Source organism: Acanthopagrus latus, chromosome 13 (assembly GCF_904848185.1).
Source record: "Acanthopagrus latus isolate v.2019 chromosome 13, fAcaLat1.1, whole genome shotgun sequence".
NCBI classification, from domain to species: Eukaryota; Metazoa; Chordata; class Actinopteri; order Spariformes; family Sparidae; genus Acanthopagrus; species Acanthopagrus latus.
Window position 1 is genome coordinate 16190238 of NC_051051.1, and position 13709 is coordinate 16203946.

The window sequence follows — 13709 nt, forward strand, 5'->3', positions numbered from 1 at the left end:
TAGGAGTGCTGATGTGTAGGGGAATTTCACTGGTCATGGAAAGATTCAAGTCATTCAGTCATTCAATTCACGCTCGGGATCGGCCTATAGACTTATTCCATAGCAAATATTCTCGATTTACTTGATCCTGTACATTCTTGAGTTGAACAGTAACATCATATTGGACTGTTGCATGCCAACAACATAACAGCAATTTGAAAGGTGAATTCCTTCCTTGATCAAATAGGGAATACACAGATGATGGTGAAACAGTATTAGGACCACGATGTGAGAAATCTGTTGGTTTTTTTGACCAGATTATCTCAGATTATACGCTATATGCTGGATGCACAAAATCGATGTAGACCTGCATAAAACGTATCATTGGTTTAAGGTGGTTATCGCTGCCCTAGATACAGTAGCATGGCTTAAAGGCCACTGACCTGCTAACTGATCAGAGATCAGTCCTTCTTCTTATGGACATACTGTATAAATGCAGAGGGTACCGCAGAGGAACTGTGATCACTCCAGGGGTAGTTTCATTTGGCTTCAGGTGATTTCCTTTTGAGATTTAGTGTTCAATTACGTTCAAAGCTTCTCAGAAGCGAGCTGATTAATTCCCGAGGTGTTTGTCTCTACTGTTTGCCCTAGAAAAACAATTAAGAATAGATTTTGGTTTCAATAATCTGCAGTTCAGAAAACTACATAGTGTAAATTTGATCTACGAATCTAATGCATTGATGACAAAACACTTATGTGGATGGTTAGAATTTACAGAAGGTGAAAACTCCTATTGTTACTTTAACATTATACTGCATGAATGAAAACCACTGTGAATGAGAGCAAACAGGCCTATCAAATATAAAAAAAAGCAATGCGTGATGAAATGTTTATTCACTTTGTGTGTATGTAAGGTATACCATGAGTCAGAAATATTTTCTAATGTCACAATTATTGACCAACTGACTGCGGCTTTTCATTCATAACAAAAGGGCAGTACACAGTTCATGGTTTTTGGATAAGAGCCATGATTCCAAAGGTGAGTTTCTAAAAGGTCAGTGGCATTGTCTCTCTGCACATACATCACAGACTTACACAGTGTCAGTTGCCTTTGCCTCCCTCAGAGGAACCTCTGAATTTTTGGTCAGCTCCCCGAATCTGTCAACCTTTGTTTTGTGTTTGCTTGGTATTTATCAGTTTTAAAGCAACATATTCCACAGTGGCAAGAGTCATTTTTTACTCTTTCGTCTGAGGATTTTCAACGGCAGCTATATATGGCCATCTCCTGGCCCCATTGTGAATTACACGCAACGCAAATGACATCCACTGAACTTCAAATCAGACAATCAGACAGTGGGTTCACACAAGGTTGTTATTTCTAGATAGAGCTCAGGAGAGGAGGCGGGTGTTCTGGTTCTCTGCCTAAAAAGGAATAGTTCAGTCGTGATCTGCTCACCAATGCTGATAGAAAGTCAGGGTAAGTTTCGTTGGCCACAAAACATGTCTGCCCTGCTGAAAAAAAACAGCATAGACCAGCACCAAAACACAACATATGCTGGTCTTGCTGGTGACCAGTCACTAGCAAGACCAGCATAATAAGTTATAATAAGTACCATAAGTTAAAAGCATTAGCACGCACCCATCTGGAGCTTGACCATGCTTCGAGGCTGTCTTTTTTTTTATATATACCTATTTTTTATTTTGTCTGGAGACTTTGATTACACTGGATGAACTGTATGGACCATTTCTATCTCAGAAATAGTGCTATTTCGCAGCTCCAGTAATGTTTTGAGGACTACAACTATAACAACAACTCCCAGCAGCATGGCATTTTATCACTCACCTTTTCCAGCCAAGTGTACGCATTTCAATAGGCATAGATAGATACTTAAAAACACTGAGAACACTACATAGAACAATTCATTAGATAGTAATTCTGATCTTCTAAAGGCATGTGCGACATATCACAGAGTCTATGTACAATACTGTACTTAAACCGACCTATAGCTAAAAAAAAATACACACAAACCCGTTTTCACTGTGTGGCAAATGACAGTGAGTGCTCCATTTATTGTTTTTCAAACATGTAAACATACAAGACGGTGACTTCCAAACAATCACATACAAGACATGGTGTCAACCAATAAAATAGAAAATATCATATTTATCTTTATATACTGTATACCCAAACAAATGAAAATTGCAAGTCTGCAAAAGCCGGAATGCTCAAGAACATTGATATTCTTAAATATATATTATAGATATATATATATAAGGTAGATTTCATATACATAGATTCAATATGGACTCATCCATTGATTGATTCTTCTCGACACAGTCCTTTTCCTGGCACATTGCACATAACCTCAGGAACCATGTTTATAAAGAATTCAGTCTGATTGTTGATCAAGGATGAGTTAACCTCTGCAGCTTACAGTCTTTCTGCAAGTCTTAGCTCAGCGCTCTTGGACCTGGTTCACCCCTGTAAGCGAGTATGGTATCACAATCACAGGCCTGAATGTGTGTTAAACTGTAAGACCACATTAAACATGTCAGTAATGTGTGAGGTTCTGGTAACTCATCAACACAGCTTCTGTAGTGTCAGTCCACTGAAACCCACAACCCAACAGCTGCAGCTAGAGATGCTTGAACGCCGGCACACATTGGAATAATGTATCATTTCAGTTATGTCAATACTGATCTGGTAGTATGTCATATATTTTAGCAAAAAATTAAATGATGTCTGCGACATGTTTTAATTACGATGTTCCAGAGACAACAGCAGCATGGTTTATTGCGCAGCTACACAGATGACCAATATAGCTTTAAAAAATGCAAACCATCTGATCGTGCCAGGGAAGGAACCCCAGTTAAATCAAGTACATGCAGAAGTGAATCTCAGGTGGTAGAGACGCTCTGATAAACTTTAGTGTCATCTTTTTTACGGCTTATAAGCCTTTCAAAGACACTACTGGTAGGCCTTTGTTCATTAGTTACCATCAGCGTCATGTGTCATTTTGTGTGCTGAAAGTGAAACGGAGAGGTAAGCGTATCCAGCCGGACAGTTGGGTTTTAAAGTGCACCCAGCATTCACGTTGCTGGATAAAAAGGTATCTACATTGGCAAAACCATCTGCACAGCATTGGCAAAAAACTAATTCTTCGATTTTCTCCGTCATTTGCATCCAAGCAAATGCAAGCATCCCCAGCTGCAGCCCAGTCACAAGTGCAAAACATAAGGCATGAATCAGCCGTTGTGAATTCAGGTCCAGACCTCAACAGTCAAAGTAAAGGCAGTTTTAGAATAAATACAAGCTATGGTCCCCTCGCTGCCTTGTTTGCTACATCCTACTGAGGTAGACAGATGCATACTGCAGTAGTCACCTTGCCATCCCCACACTTCCTGATGAGGCAATATTTATCTACACTAAACAAGCAGCAGAAACCTTTAGTGCACAATAGCCTAAAATAATAAGTACATACTTTTTGGATGTTGCAGCTCTGTAATATTTAAGCCCGTATTTCTACACAATACATTTGTTATATTGTGCATAGTCATTCTCTTGGACTTAATTATGGTCTCATGAAAATGAGTTACACAGAGCTGAAAAGGCTGCAAAAATATGCCAGACTCTTGCACACATCCATGCTTTATAACAGAAACAATTGGTCACCTTTCATGTTGCCTTAATGGCTGTAACACGTGTTAATTATATCTTTAGTCAACTCTGAAACACTGAGAGGAGTTACAATGTTTCTTTGTTGTTGTATTTCAAGGAATAACCAACAGCAGTTTCGAGGCACTCCACCAGGGAGCCTGCTGAGAGGAAGTCCAGCTCCACCTCAATGAATTTTATGTAAATGGCAAAACATTGAGGTGACCCTTCACCTCCATCTTCATCCTGGCTTGTGACGGCAGCGTGGCAGTTCTCCTGCAGTAAACGCGTCACAGCGGAGGGTTCACCATGGACATAGTGTTTGCCAGAACCCTGAAAGTGCTGGAAAAGACACTGCTGGATGGTTCTATCCTCAGCTATGCCTAGGTAGCAGTAAGTGACTTTAATACCAGTCCTGTCACTTTTCCCTGCACCCTCTCCATCAGACTGTGCCCCGTTCTCTGACTCGCACTGAGGTAAGCTATGGTCTTCACTATTACCTTGGGAAGAGGTCTGAGCGGTCTTGTTAGAGGAAGACAATTCCTCGTAGCCAATAGCATAGAGTCCATAGGACTTGGGGATGTCCCCAGGAAGGAGGTAGTGGGATGTGCCTTTGCTACAGCCTGCGACCCTGGACTGAGATACAGGGATCCAGTCCACCTCCATGTGCAGCTCCAGGCATCGCGCCTCACTGATGGTAATGTCCAGAAACTTGTAGTAGACATTCTTCCAGTTCATCTTTTGAACTTTGGTCATGATGATGCGGCCCTCTGGCTTCTCGGGGTTGAAGTATTCGCGGAGCCTCTTGCCTAGCGGCACCTGTGAGCTGATTTCAGCGTAGTGGTAGCGCACATCCTCACGCCAGCGCGTGTTGTAGCCCACACCAAAGATGGCCAGTTTGTTGGAAAGGTGCAGCCGGGAGAACTCAGTCCACGTCTGGAAGGGCTCCCACTTCAGCTGCACTGACTCGAGGATGCGCATCACAGTCTGCATCATATCCCTTTTCCTGCAGAGAAGCCGAGATACGCAAGCAGTGGCCAGTCAATGTAAGTTAAATGCATGTTGTTAAACTTAAATTATTTCTCTTACCTCTGTCCAATTTATTGGTTTCATTTGTTTGATCAATAAGCCAGCCCCCATAAAATTTGTACATCACTATTTCTACTGATGATAAACTCAGTATATGTGTGAAAGAAAAGGATCCACCAAATTATATCTCTGTCCTGTTTGATTCATTTTTACACAGTTTATAGGGGCTAGAATACAAAAAAAACACCAAGAGGTCATGATGAGGAGATTCCCTACAGCCCCTGCATGTAGGATTTCAACATGTTTAGCTTTGGCAACCCCCAGTGGTAGCATCAAATAAGACACTCTGGCAGACTGCTCATGAATACAAAGTTGAGAATAATTCGAATCAGTCCCATTTTCTATAAAAATCTTAGCCAAGACCATTTCTGTTCCATTCTTTTTTTAAGCACCATGATCATCGGTATTTAGAATAAAGGGTCCTGATCTCTTTCAACTGGCAGATTGAGAATTCATTTGGGAAGCGATAACTGCAACAGTTCTAATTACGACCCATTCTGAGTAATGCCAGACAATCTACAGTGACGGCTTTTCAACAGTAATTTGCAATGATGAGGCCGATTCTAACACATCTGACATTTTACTTTTCAAAGGGAAGTCAGACTTTTCTCTAGTTGACTTACTGGGTTTGTTCTGACAGCTCTGCCTGAATCTGCAAAGCTCTGTTTTTAGGCATCTGGATTTCGTCTGGAGAGAAAACAACACACATATTAGCGCAAAAGCCCATGAATTCATATTTCTCTCTATCCTCTGCCTGCTTTACGCACTCACCAGTCTCCATGTCTCCCTCCTGGAAGGCAGAGTCCAGCACCTGGTTGCACCAATCCTCCTGGGAGAAGTCTTCCAGGGTGCTGCCATCGGACTCCATCTCCTGATACAGCCCACTGCTGTTGATCAGCACTGGGGCACAGCTCTGGGAGTCCCAGCCTCCCTGACCGAACACCTTCTCCAGCTGCTCTATGGTGTAGCTGCTCTTCCTCTTGCCGATGCCGTGCTCCTTCACACGGCTGTAGCAGCGACGCAGCGTCTGTATGTGACGGGAGGATAAATAGGGCAGTCACTCAGCTGTTGTTCCACCACTGTCGGCCTAGTTGGGAGAGTTCTACAGTATGGTCAGAAAGATTAGAGATATCACTTTACACTATGACAGCATTATAAGGGGGTCACCCGCAGCAAGTCTAAAGAGGAGAAAGATTTCTATTGTCTACCTCTAGACTGCAACAAATATGGAATGTATGAATCTGATCCCTCCCAAAGACTGACCTTATCAAGTGAAGCGGGTATTAGGCAGGCCATTGTAGTAATGCTACGGTCATTACTCAGCACTTCCTGTATGTGCTGAATACAGTTGTGAAAGAAATGTGGGACATTTTTTGACCCTGTTTTTCTGAGGAAGTTGTTTGGAAACAATGTCAAGTTTTATCTTGTTATATTTATTGTTTAACAGAGCTCAATAAAAGGAGAGTGGCTCAGAAAACTAGGACTCACTCTAAAAAGATCGCCCACAGACATAAAAATTGGCAATACTTAGAATGATAATGCGAGCTGACATGAGTTAACTTTTTTGACATTTCAATCGACATGTTATATTGGCCATGATGAGCTCATTCAGCGTTATATACTAATAATAAAACTGACATATACAAAAGAATGTATTATTAATATAAAAGATAAAAACCATGTGTAGGTTAGCAATTCAGTGGACCAGTGATGCCATGTTCCACATCTCATTTAATTTACACGATTAAATGTCTTTGTGGGTTATTTTGTGTTGGCAAAATGAAGCAGAAAAATGAAGTGAACACTTGAGCTCCATTAGGAGAAATGGCACTGATTATCCAATAGTCTGTTATGGTGGTATAGCTGTGGCTGTGTGTCCTCTTCTCTCTCCACGTTCTACCCTCCATTAGTGAGGGTTAGCGGACTGCCTTTTTTTTTTTTTTTTTTTTTTTTAACATTAGCTACTGTTGCTCTCTGTTAGCACAGTGGAGAGAGGCACTCAAGGTGGGGGGTACAGTGACCCGATTCCCTCACAAAGAAATCTAAAGTCAAGCGGCATTAAGGAACTTAAACACATCATCCACAGGCTTGTATGGTCAACTGAGAGAGATGGAAAGTTCTCAGGTTAAAACCCACTTTAATATGGCCAATAAAAGGTGATTAATACATATAAATTGCTACAAATTGTTACACAGAGCCCTGTTTAAAGTGATAGAGGTTTACTACTGTAGGGATGTATTTTGCAGGAGCTTTGAATGTACTTTAAAGCACTCAGATTTACAGTAAAACAACATCCTCCCAGGGGCTATTTCCTCAAAAGAGAAGAAGTACTGGGTGAAAATCATCTCTAACAATACTCTTGGCTTTTGATGAAGCCAAACTTAATAAACTGCAGAGAAGGGTGGGAGGGATTGACCAGTAATAGATATTTCAAATGTGTTCTTAATGATTTTCTGCACAATGACGCTCAAACAAATCAAGCATTTCCCACTCATACATTTTACTGCTCGGGTATATTAACAGCTGCCGAAGTATATTTGGTGACTAATTTTAGCATTTCAAACTTTAAATTTCTTAAATCTGGAATGATGCCATCCGCAATCTGTTAACTAGCGAACAATCTGCCCTCCCTCTTCCCCTCACCTCTACCGTCAATCACACAAAAGATGAACATGATGGTGTGTCCTCTATCAACTGAGATTTTTCTCTCTCTCTCTTTTTTTTTTTTTTTTTTTACAGTTAAACCCTTACGTTATAGTGCATGAGAGGGTGAAACATAAATTTTATTTACAAAAAAAAATAGCAATAGTATCAGATGAGATCAGTACTCTAAAATATTATATAAAAAGTGAAATTAGATTAGATTTTTTTTTTGTAATCATCTCCTACTGGACATATACTTAAATCTTATTTTTTGACAATCTGTTGGACCTCAAATGTTAAAGAATATGTTGTCTGAAGTGCTGAGGATAATAATGTATGTTGACATCTACATCTATATCATCTATACACACCTGCGTCAGTTTCATGGATATGTCACATTCATGTGGAGTACTGACCCAACCTACGACTGTCATTTCTGAAATAAGTGCTAAATAAATAAATAAATAAATAAATAAATAAATAACATGTTTTATCATATGTGGGTGATTCAATGAATGAAGAAGAATGTTAAGTATGATACTGATGTGGTGATCATCATTAAGCTCATCAGCTCAAATTAACTAGAGGGACACATAGGTATCAGTTGAGACCCTGTGCTGTATTTATTGCAATACTTGGCCACTATTTATTCTGACGAGCGCAAACATCACAGTGTCAGGTGAACTCAAGCAGGTGAATCCTAATAGATATAACTGTATCAGTGTAAACAGACTGACACTTCGGTGTGTTGCAGTTGCATGACAACTACTGAGCATAATGTAAATGTGAGTGGACTTATTTTCAGTGAGTCTCTTCGAGTCTTACGGGTGTCTAGCAGCCTATAATGCCAGCAGCTGTTTAGCGACACCGGCTCGGTCTCACAGCTGCCGGAGGCTGGAGTTCATCCTGGTGATGGAGGATGAACGAACACGTACGGCCAACCTTATTTACCTTCATCCTCTCTCTGCACTGTGACGGTGTCCTCTCGTATCCAAGCTCCGACAAGGCTCGAGACACCCGCTCGTACATGGCAGGACCGGGGGCCTTGCCGGAGAACACGGTGCCCGCGACCTCCAGCTGCTGCATCCTCGCCTCGGTCAGCCTCTCGTTGCCCCACACCGCGATGAGGGCGTTCGTCTCGGACGGCGTCCACGACATCCCCCGACAAGCCGTGAAGCTGTTGGAGGAAGAGGCCGCCGTCCGGCCCGCGGTCCCTGAGCCCACGTTCAAAGGCGAGAAGCGGTTAGGGGTCGAGGAATTGGAGTGGTATTGATTACTGTCACTCAAATCCTCCGACTCGGGGGATGGCACCTCGGTTTTCGGTATCTTTAACGGCGTCGATATCTCTGGAGAATGCTCCGCGTTACTGGACGCCGCCATGTTGCCTCTGTTGCTAAGGGGAGGGGGAGGGAAGGGAACGTGCGGGGCTTTACGCTGCAAGGCATGGAGGAAGACACGGCGCGGATCTGAGAGGAGCCGCGCAGGTTGAAACCAAGGAAGTGTTTGACTGCCAGGTAATAAAACAGACAAACAGCCGCCCTATTTCACCTCTCGTATGAAACAGAGCGTAGTTGTTGAATGAATGTGGGACAACCCCGCAGAAACACGGGCCTGCTTCACATCAGCAGATGTGAGCCAGTGACAGTCAGTGCTGATGCCATGACAGCGATGACACACGTCACTGACAGGTGTCACTGTCCAGAGTGGCAGACAGCCATCCCATCCCTGGAAGATGCGAACATTTCTTTGGTTATTGAGATAGGTAAAGAGAGGCATAGCGCTTTCATACGGGTTATACAGTTTTTATTATTTCGTGTATTTCTTTTAATTTTTTTTTTTTTTTTAACCAATGTAACTTATATTTTCCCAATTCCCATAATTATGTACCATTTTGATGTAATTGCAGCTTATTTTACTTGAGTATTTTCATTTGTTTTGTACACTCCCACTAAGCTACATTTTGGAATTACCTGTAACCTTTAAGATATCATGTTGCATCATTTTTTTTATTTATTTATTTATTGGCAATCAGATAAAAAAAAAAAAAAAAAAAACAGATTCAGATGATCAGAAAAATTCTAAATAGCAGATCCTATAATAATACTGATAATTGACTATGATAATAATGATGATAATGATATATGGTATACTAGTATAATAGTATAATAATAATAGTATACAGTTCATACATGCATTTAAATATATGTTTATTTTAGATATATGTACACATTTCCATTACCTGTACTTTTGATACTTGGGATTAAATTTCCCCAGAAAAAAAAAGGAAAAAGAAAAAACATGTAGCCGGGAAAACAAAAATGGATGAAGCAGAAAAAGCCACAGAGGACGGACCCCTTTTGCAAATTGGACAGACATGCAATAGATGTCGTGTGAACAGAACAGTACAACAAAATCACAGTGTATACAGAATTAATTGATAGAATATCTGATAACAAGTATATTATATGAAATCAAAGTGAAGAATGTGGATCCACGAGGACGCCTGAGCAGGCCAAGACATGGCCGAGTGGTGCCTGAGTCACACAACCTCCTCTCCACTGTGGTGTCCTGAAGGAGAACAGGCCACACAAGATAATCAGCAAAAGATATATGTATGATGATCCACAACTGTCAATATGTGAGGCAGTTAGAGCCGGGAGAGAACGAGGTTCAAGAGGCGTGGCGGAACCTGAATGAATTGGGAGGAGGAGGAGGAGGAGGAGGAGGAGGAGGAGGTGAAAGTTAGAAAGAGAGAAAAGAGGAAAGAGACCAAACAAAACCAGAAGTTGGGGTAATGCAGTGTTCATCAGAAGTGGAAAGATTGAGACTGAGACCACCGAGTAACAGGTGTTAGGGCTGAGCAATTGAAGTCTAAGGACTAATTAAAGGTTAAGGCAAATAAATATGTTTTTAGTTTAGATTTAAAGGTCTCAATAGAGTCAGGATGTCTGATATATGAAGAGAGGTGAAACCAGAGGAAGAGGCTATGATAAGAAAAAGCCCTGCAGCCAGATGACCTATTTGTAACCCTGGGGACTGTCAGGATCCCTGAACTCTGAGAGTGTAATGCACAAAGTGGAATATAAGGTTTAATGATGGCAGAGAGGCGCAAGCCCATTTACAATTCTGTTGCTCATCAGCAAAGTCTAAAGTCTGATCTGACATGTATTAGAAGCCAATGGAGAGAGATAGGATTGGCATAATATGCTTCTTCATGTAAAGACTCAAGCTGCAGCATTTATCTGAATTGGTCATGGGTGTGTTTTGGGCGTAACATAAACTACACCAATCCGAGTCTCATCGCCCCTTTAGAGGTAAAATGTCCTGGTGCACCCTGTTCTAAACTAACTAACCTAAACTAACCCTAACCCTAAAACCAAACCTAAACTGAACTTAGTGCTAAACTAACCAAACCTAATGCTTAACTAACTTAGCCCAAGGGTAACCTGACCTAGCCTACCCTAAAATAACCAATTGTCAGCCTAGCCAAAGCTAATGCTATCCTATGGCAATGTTAACTTAGCCTATGCTTATGCTCATGCTATCCTAGCCTAAGCTAAGTGTTACACCCGCAAACGTAATAACTGCCCACAAACGTAATAAACCACAAACGTAATACAAATCTGCAGCTTTGAATGTAATAATCCCGCAAATGTAATAAATTTCCCACAAACGTAACAAAATTTGCCTACTGCAAACGTAATACTGAATTTCCTGCAAATGTAATAACTATTACATTTGCAGGAAATTATTACATATGTGGGAAAGTGAAAATCTGTAAATGTAATAACTTCCCACAAATGTAATATGAGACAAAATAATGATCTTTGTGGTTGTTGTTGTTTATTTGTTTACTTATAAACCTGCCAATAGTGACTGAATGTTGACAAGCAACCCGCAGGTCAGGTGGGGCAGGTCAGAAAGTGACAGAGCAGTGTTCTAAGTTATTAATAACACACACACACACACACACACACACACACACACACACACACAGGTCATGCTCATAATTTTAAGGGCTATGGCTACAAGCCTATGCTGGTGGCTTATGAGAGCCAATGTTTGAACCATTTAAGCTAGAAGATCCGCGGTTTGCGTCCCGGTTAGGACGCCTGGGATCTTTCTGTGTGGAGTTTGCATGTTCTCCCTGTGCAGCGTAGGTTTTCACCGGGTACTCCGGCTTCCTCCCACAGTCCAAAAACATACTGAGGTTAATTGATTATTCTAAATTGTCCGTAGGTGTGAATGAGAGTGTGCCTGGTTGTTTGTCTCTATGTGTAGCCCTGTGATAGACTGGCGACCTGTCCAGGGTGTCCCCTGCCTTCGCCCTAAGTCAGCTGGGATAGGCTCCAGCCCCCCCGCGACCCTGCAGAGGATTAAGCGGCGTACATATAATGTACAGATAATGGATGGATGGATGGATATCAAAAGCCAAAAACTTGAATAGATAGGCCTACTTCAAAGAATGGACTAATGAAAACATTTGTCAAGATTTAAGACTGGTCCATGTTCTTTTTGATAGTAACATGGACCAAGACTGTCTGAACACTGACAATTAAAGACTTGCAAATAAATAATGACTGTAACTTAAATTAATCTACCATTGTGAATGCAGGAAAGTGAGCAGGCTCTAGGCGTGATTGCACTGTTCTTTTAAGGAGAAGTACTTTTGGTCAAGCAACTTTTTCCTATCGAGCGGCAAATTCTTGGAACTCCACACCAAGTGCCTGATCTACCCACTATTGCTTCATTTTCCAAGCATCTTAAACTTTGGAAAATCAAACCTGTTGCCACTAATTGTGATCATTTTTAACTTGTCCACTGCTGCTGATTTGTTGTGTGTTATTATCTATTGTATATTATAATGTTTAATTTTTACATGTCCACATAGTTGGGTACTCACAAATTATAACTGTTAATGAATTATTGTAGTATGTAATAAGTCTGCAATTCTATCATCTTTTATTCTTAGGCAGTAGAGCAATGTGCAATTCAACAAGCACTTTATATTTCTGTTCTAGTTCTCTCTGTATTATAAAATTACCATTGTTGGTTTTTAATTATTGTAAAATGTATTGAGAATTGTGCAATTAAAATAGCACTTTATATCTAGTGTGCAATTGGGCAAGTTGCAATATAATACGCATTAAACACGTAACTTTGCATGAAAAAAATGCTACATCAACACGTTTGACAATCTAGCGGACTCAATTTTTAAGGTAGCGCAAAACCAGCGGTATTATATGAATCTTGAGATTTCAACGAATCCATTGACACCAAATACATCATGCTTGCTGACCGGGTAAGGAGTGAAAAGTTGTTGCTGTTTTACCGCGAAGTGACTATAGACCTTTATTTAAGCTGGCATGTGGTGCAGCTAATTATGTTGGAGTATCATGCTACATAAGAGGAAAAAAATACAAGAGGGACACTTTTGACAATATAGCGGACTGAGCTTTAAAACTACTGCGAAACCATCATATATCTTGAGATTTCAATGAATTCATCGATACAAAATACATCATGCTGACTTACCGGGAAAGGGGTGAAAAGTTCTGCCAAAGTTGTAGCCTGTCAGTGCGTCTTCTTTGTTCTGATTGGCAGAGTGGTGGTGCATACCCATTCATTCATTTATTTGCAGCAACAAATCATCAACAATTACATCACACTTAATTGAAAGGCCGTTTATTTAAAATAATGTAACATAATGTAACATTGGGAATTTTTCTGTTACTTACGGTAGCCTACATGGCAATTCTCACTTTCCTGCATTCACAATGGTAGATTAATTTAAGTTACAGTCATTATTTATTTGCAAGACTTTAATTGTCAGTGTTCAGACAGTCTTGGTCCATGTTACTATCAAAAAGAACATGGACCAGTCTTAAATCTTGACAAATGTTTTCATTAGGCGTACTTCAAAGAATGGACTATCTATTCAAGTTTTTGGCTTTTGATATCCATCCATCCATCCATAATCTGTACATTATATGTACGCCGCTTAATCCTCTGCAGGGTCGCGGGGGGGCTGGAGCCTATCCCAGCTGACTTAGGGCGAAGGCAGGGGACACCCTGGACAGGTCGCCAGTCTATCACAGGGCTACACATAGAGACAAACAACCAGGCACACTCTCATTCACACCTATGGACAATTTAGAATAATCAATTAACCTCAGTATGTTTTTGGACTGTGGGAGGAAGCCGGAGTACCCGGTGAAAACCTACGCTGCACAGGGAGAACATACAAACTCCACACAGAAAGATCCCAGGCGTCCTAACCGGGACGCAAACCGCGGATCTTCTAGCTTAAATGGTTCAAACATTGGCTCTCATAAGCCACCAG

General features: G+C 41.0%; 1 protein-coding gene across 1 annotated transcript; it reads right to left on the minus strand.

The window, feature by feature from the left end:
- Window positions 1-2018: 2018 nt before the first annotated feature.
- Window positions 2019-9015, minus strand: LOC119031893 (myb/SANT-like DNA-binding domain-containing protein 2). Its single transcript, XM_037120672.1, has 4 exons — window positions 8318-9015; window positions 5495-5750; window positions 5347-5410; window positions 2019-4640 (listed from the first exon to the last, which is right to left on the minus strand). Exons 1-4 carry the CDS (start codon window positions 8744-8746, stop codon window positions 3725-3727), a joined length of 1665 nt encoding a protein of 554 aa, XP_036976567.1. The 5' UTR covers window positions 8747-9015; the 3' UTR covers window positions 2019-3724.
- Window positions 9016-13709: the final 4694 nt, after the last annotated feature.

Excerpts from the sequence above, each read along its gene's own strand:
- LOC119031893 (XM_037120672.1), bottom strand. The coding sequence starts at position 8,746 with ATGGCGGCGTCCAGTAACGCGGAGCATTCTCCAGAGATATCGACGCCG. Across the intron at positions 5,411-5,494 it reads GGAGGGAGACATGGAGACTG|ACGAAATCCAGATGCCTAAA; the intron begins GTGAGTGCGTAA and ends TTTTCTCTCCAG. Across the intron at positions 4,641-5,346 it reads GAGCTGTCAGAACAAACCCA|GAAAAGGGATATGATGCAGA; the intron begins GTAAGTCAACTA and ends GCTTCTCTGCAG.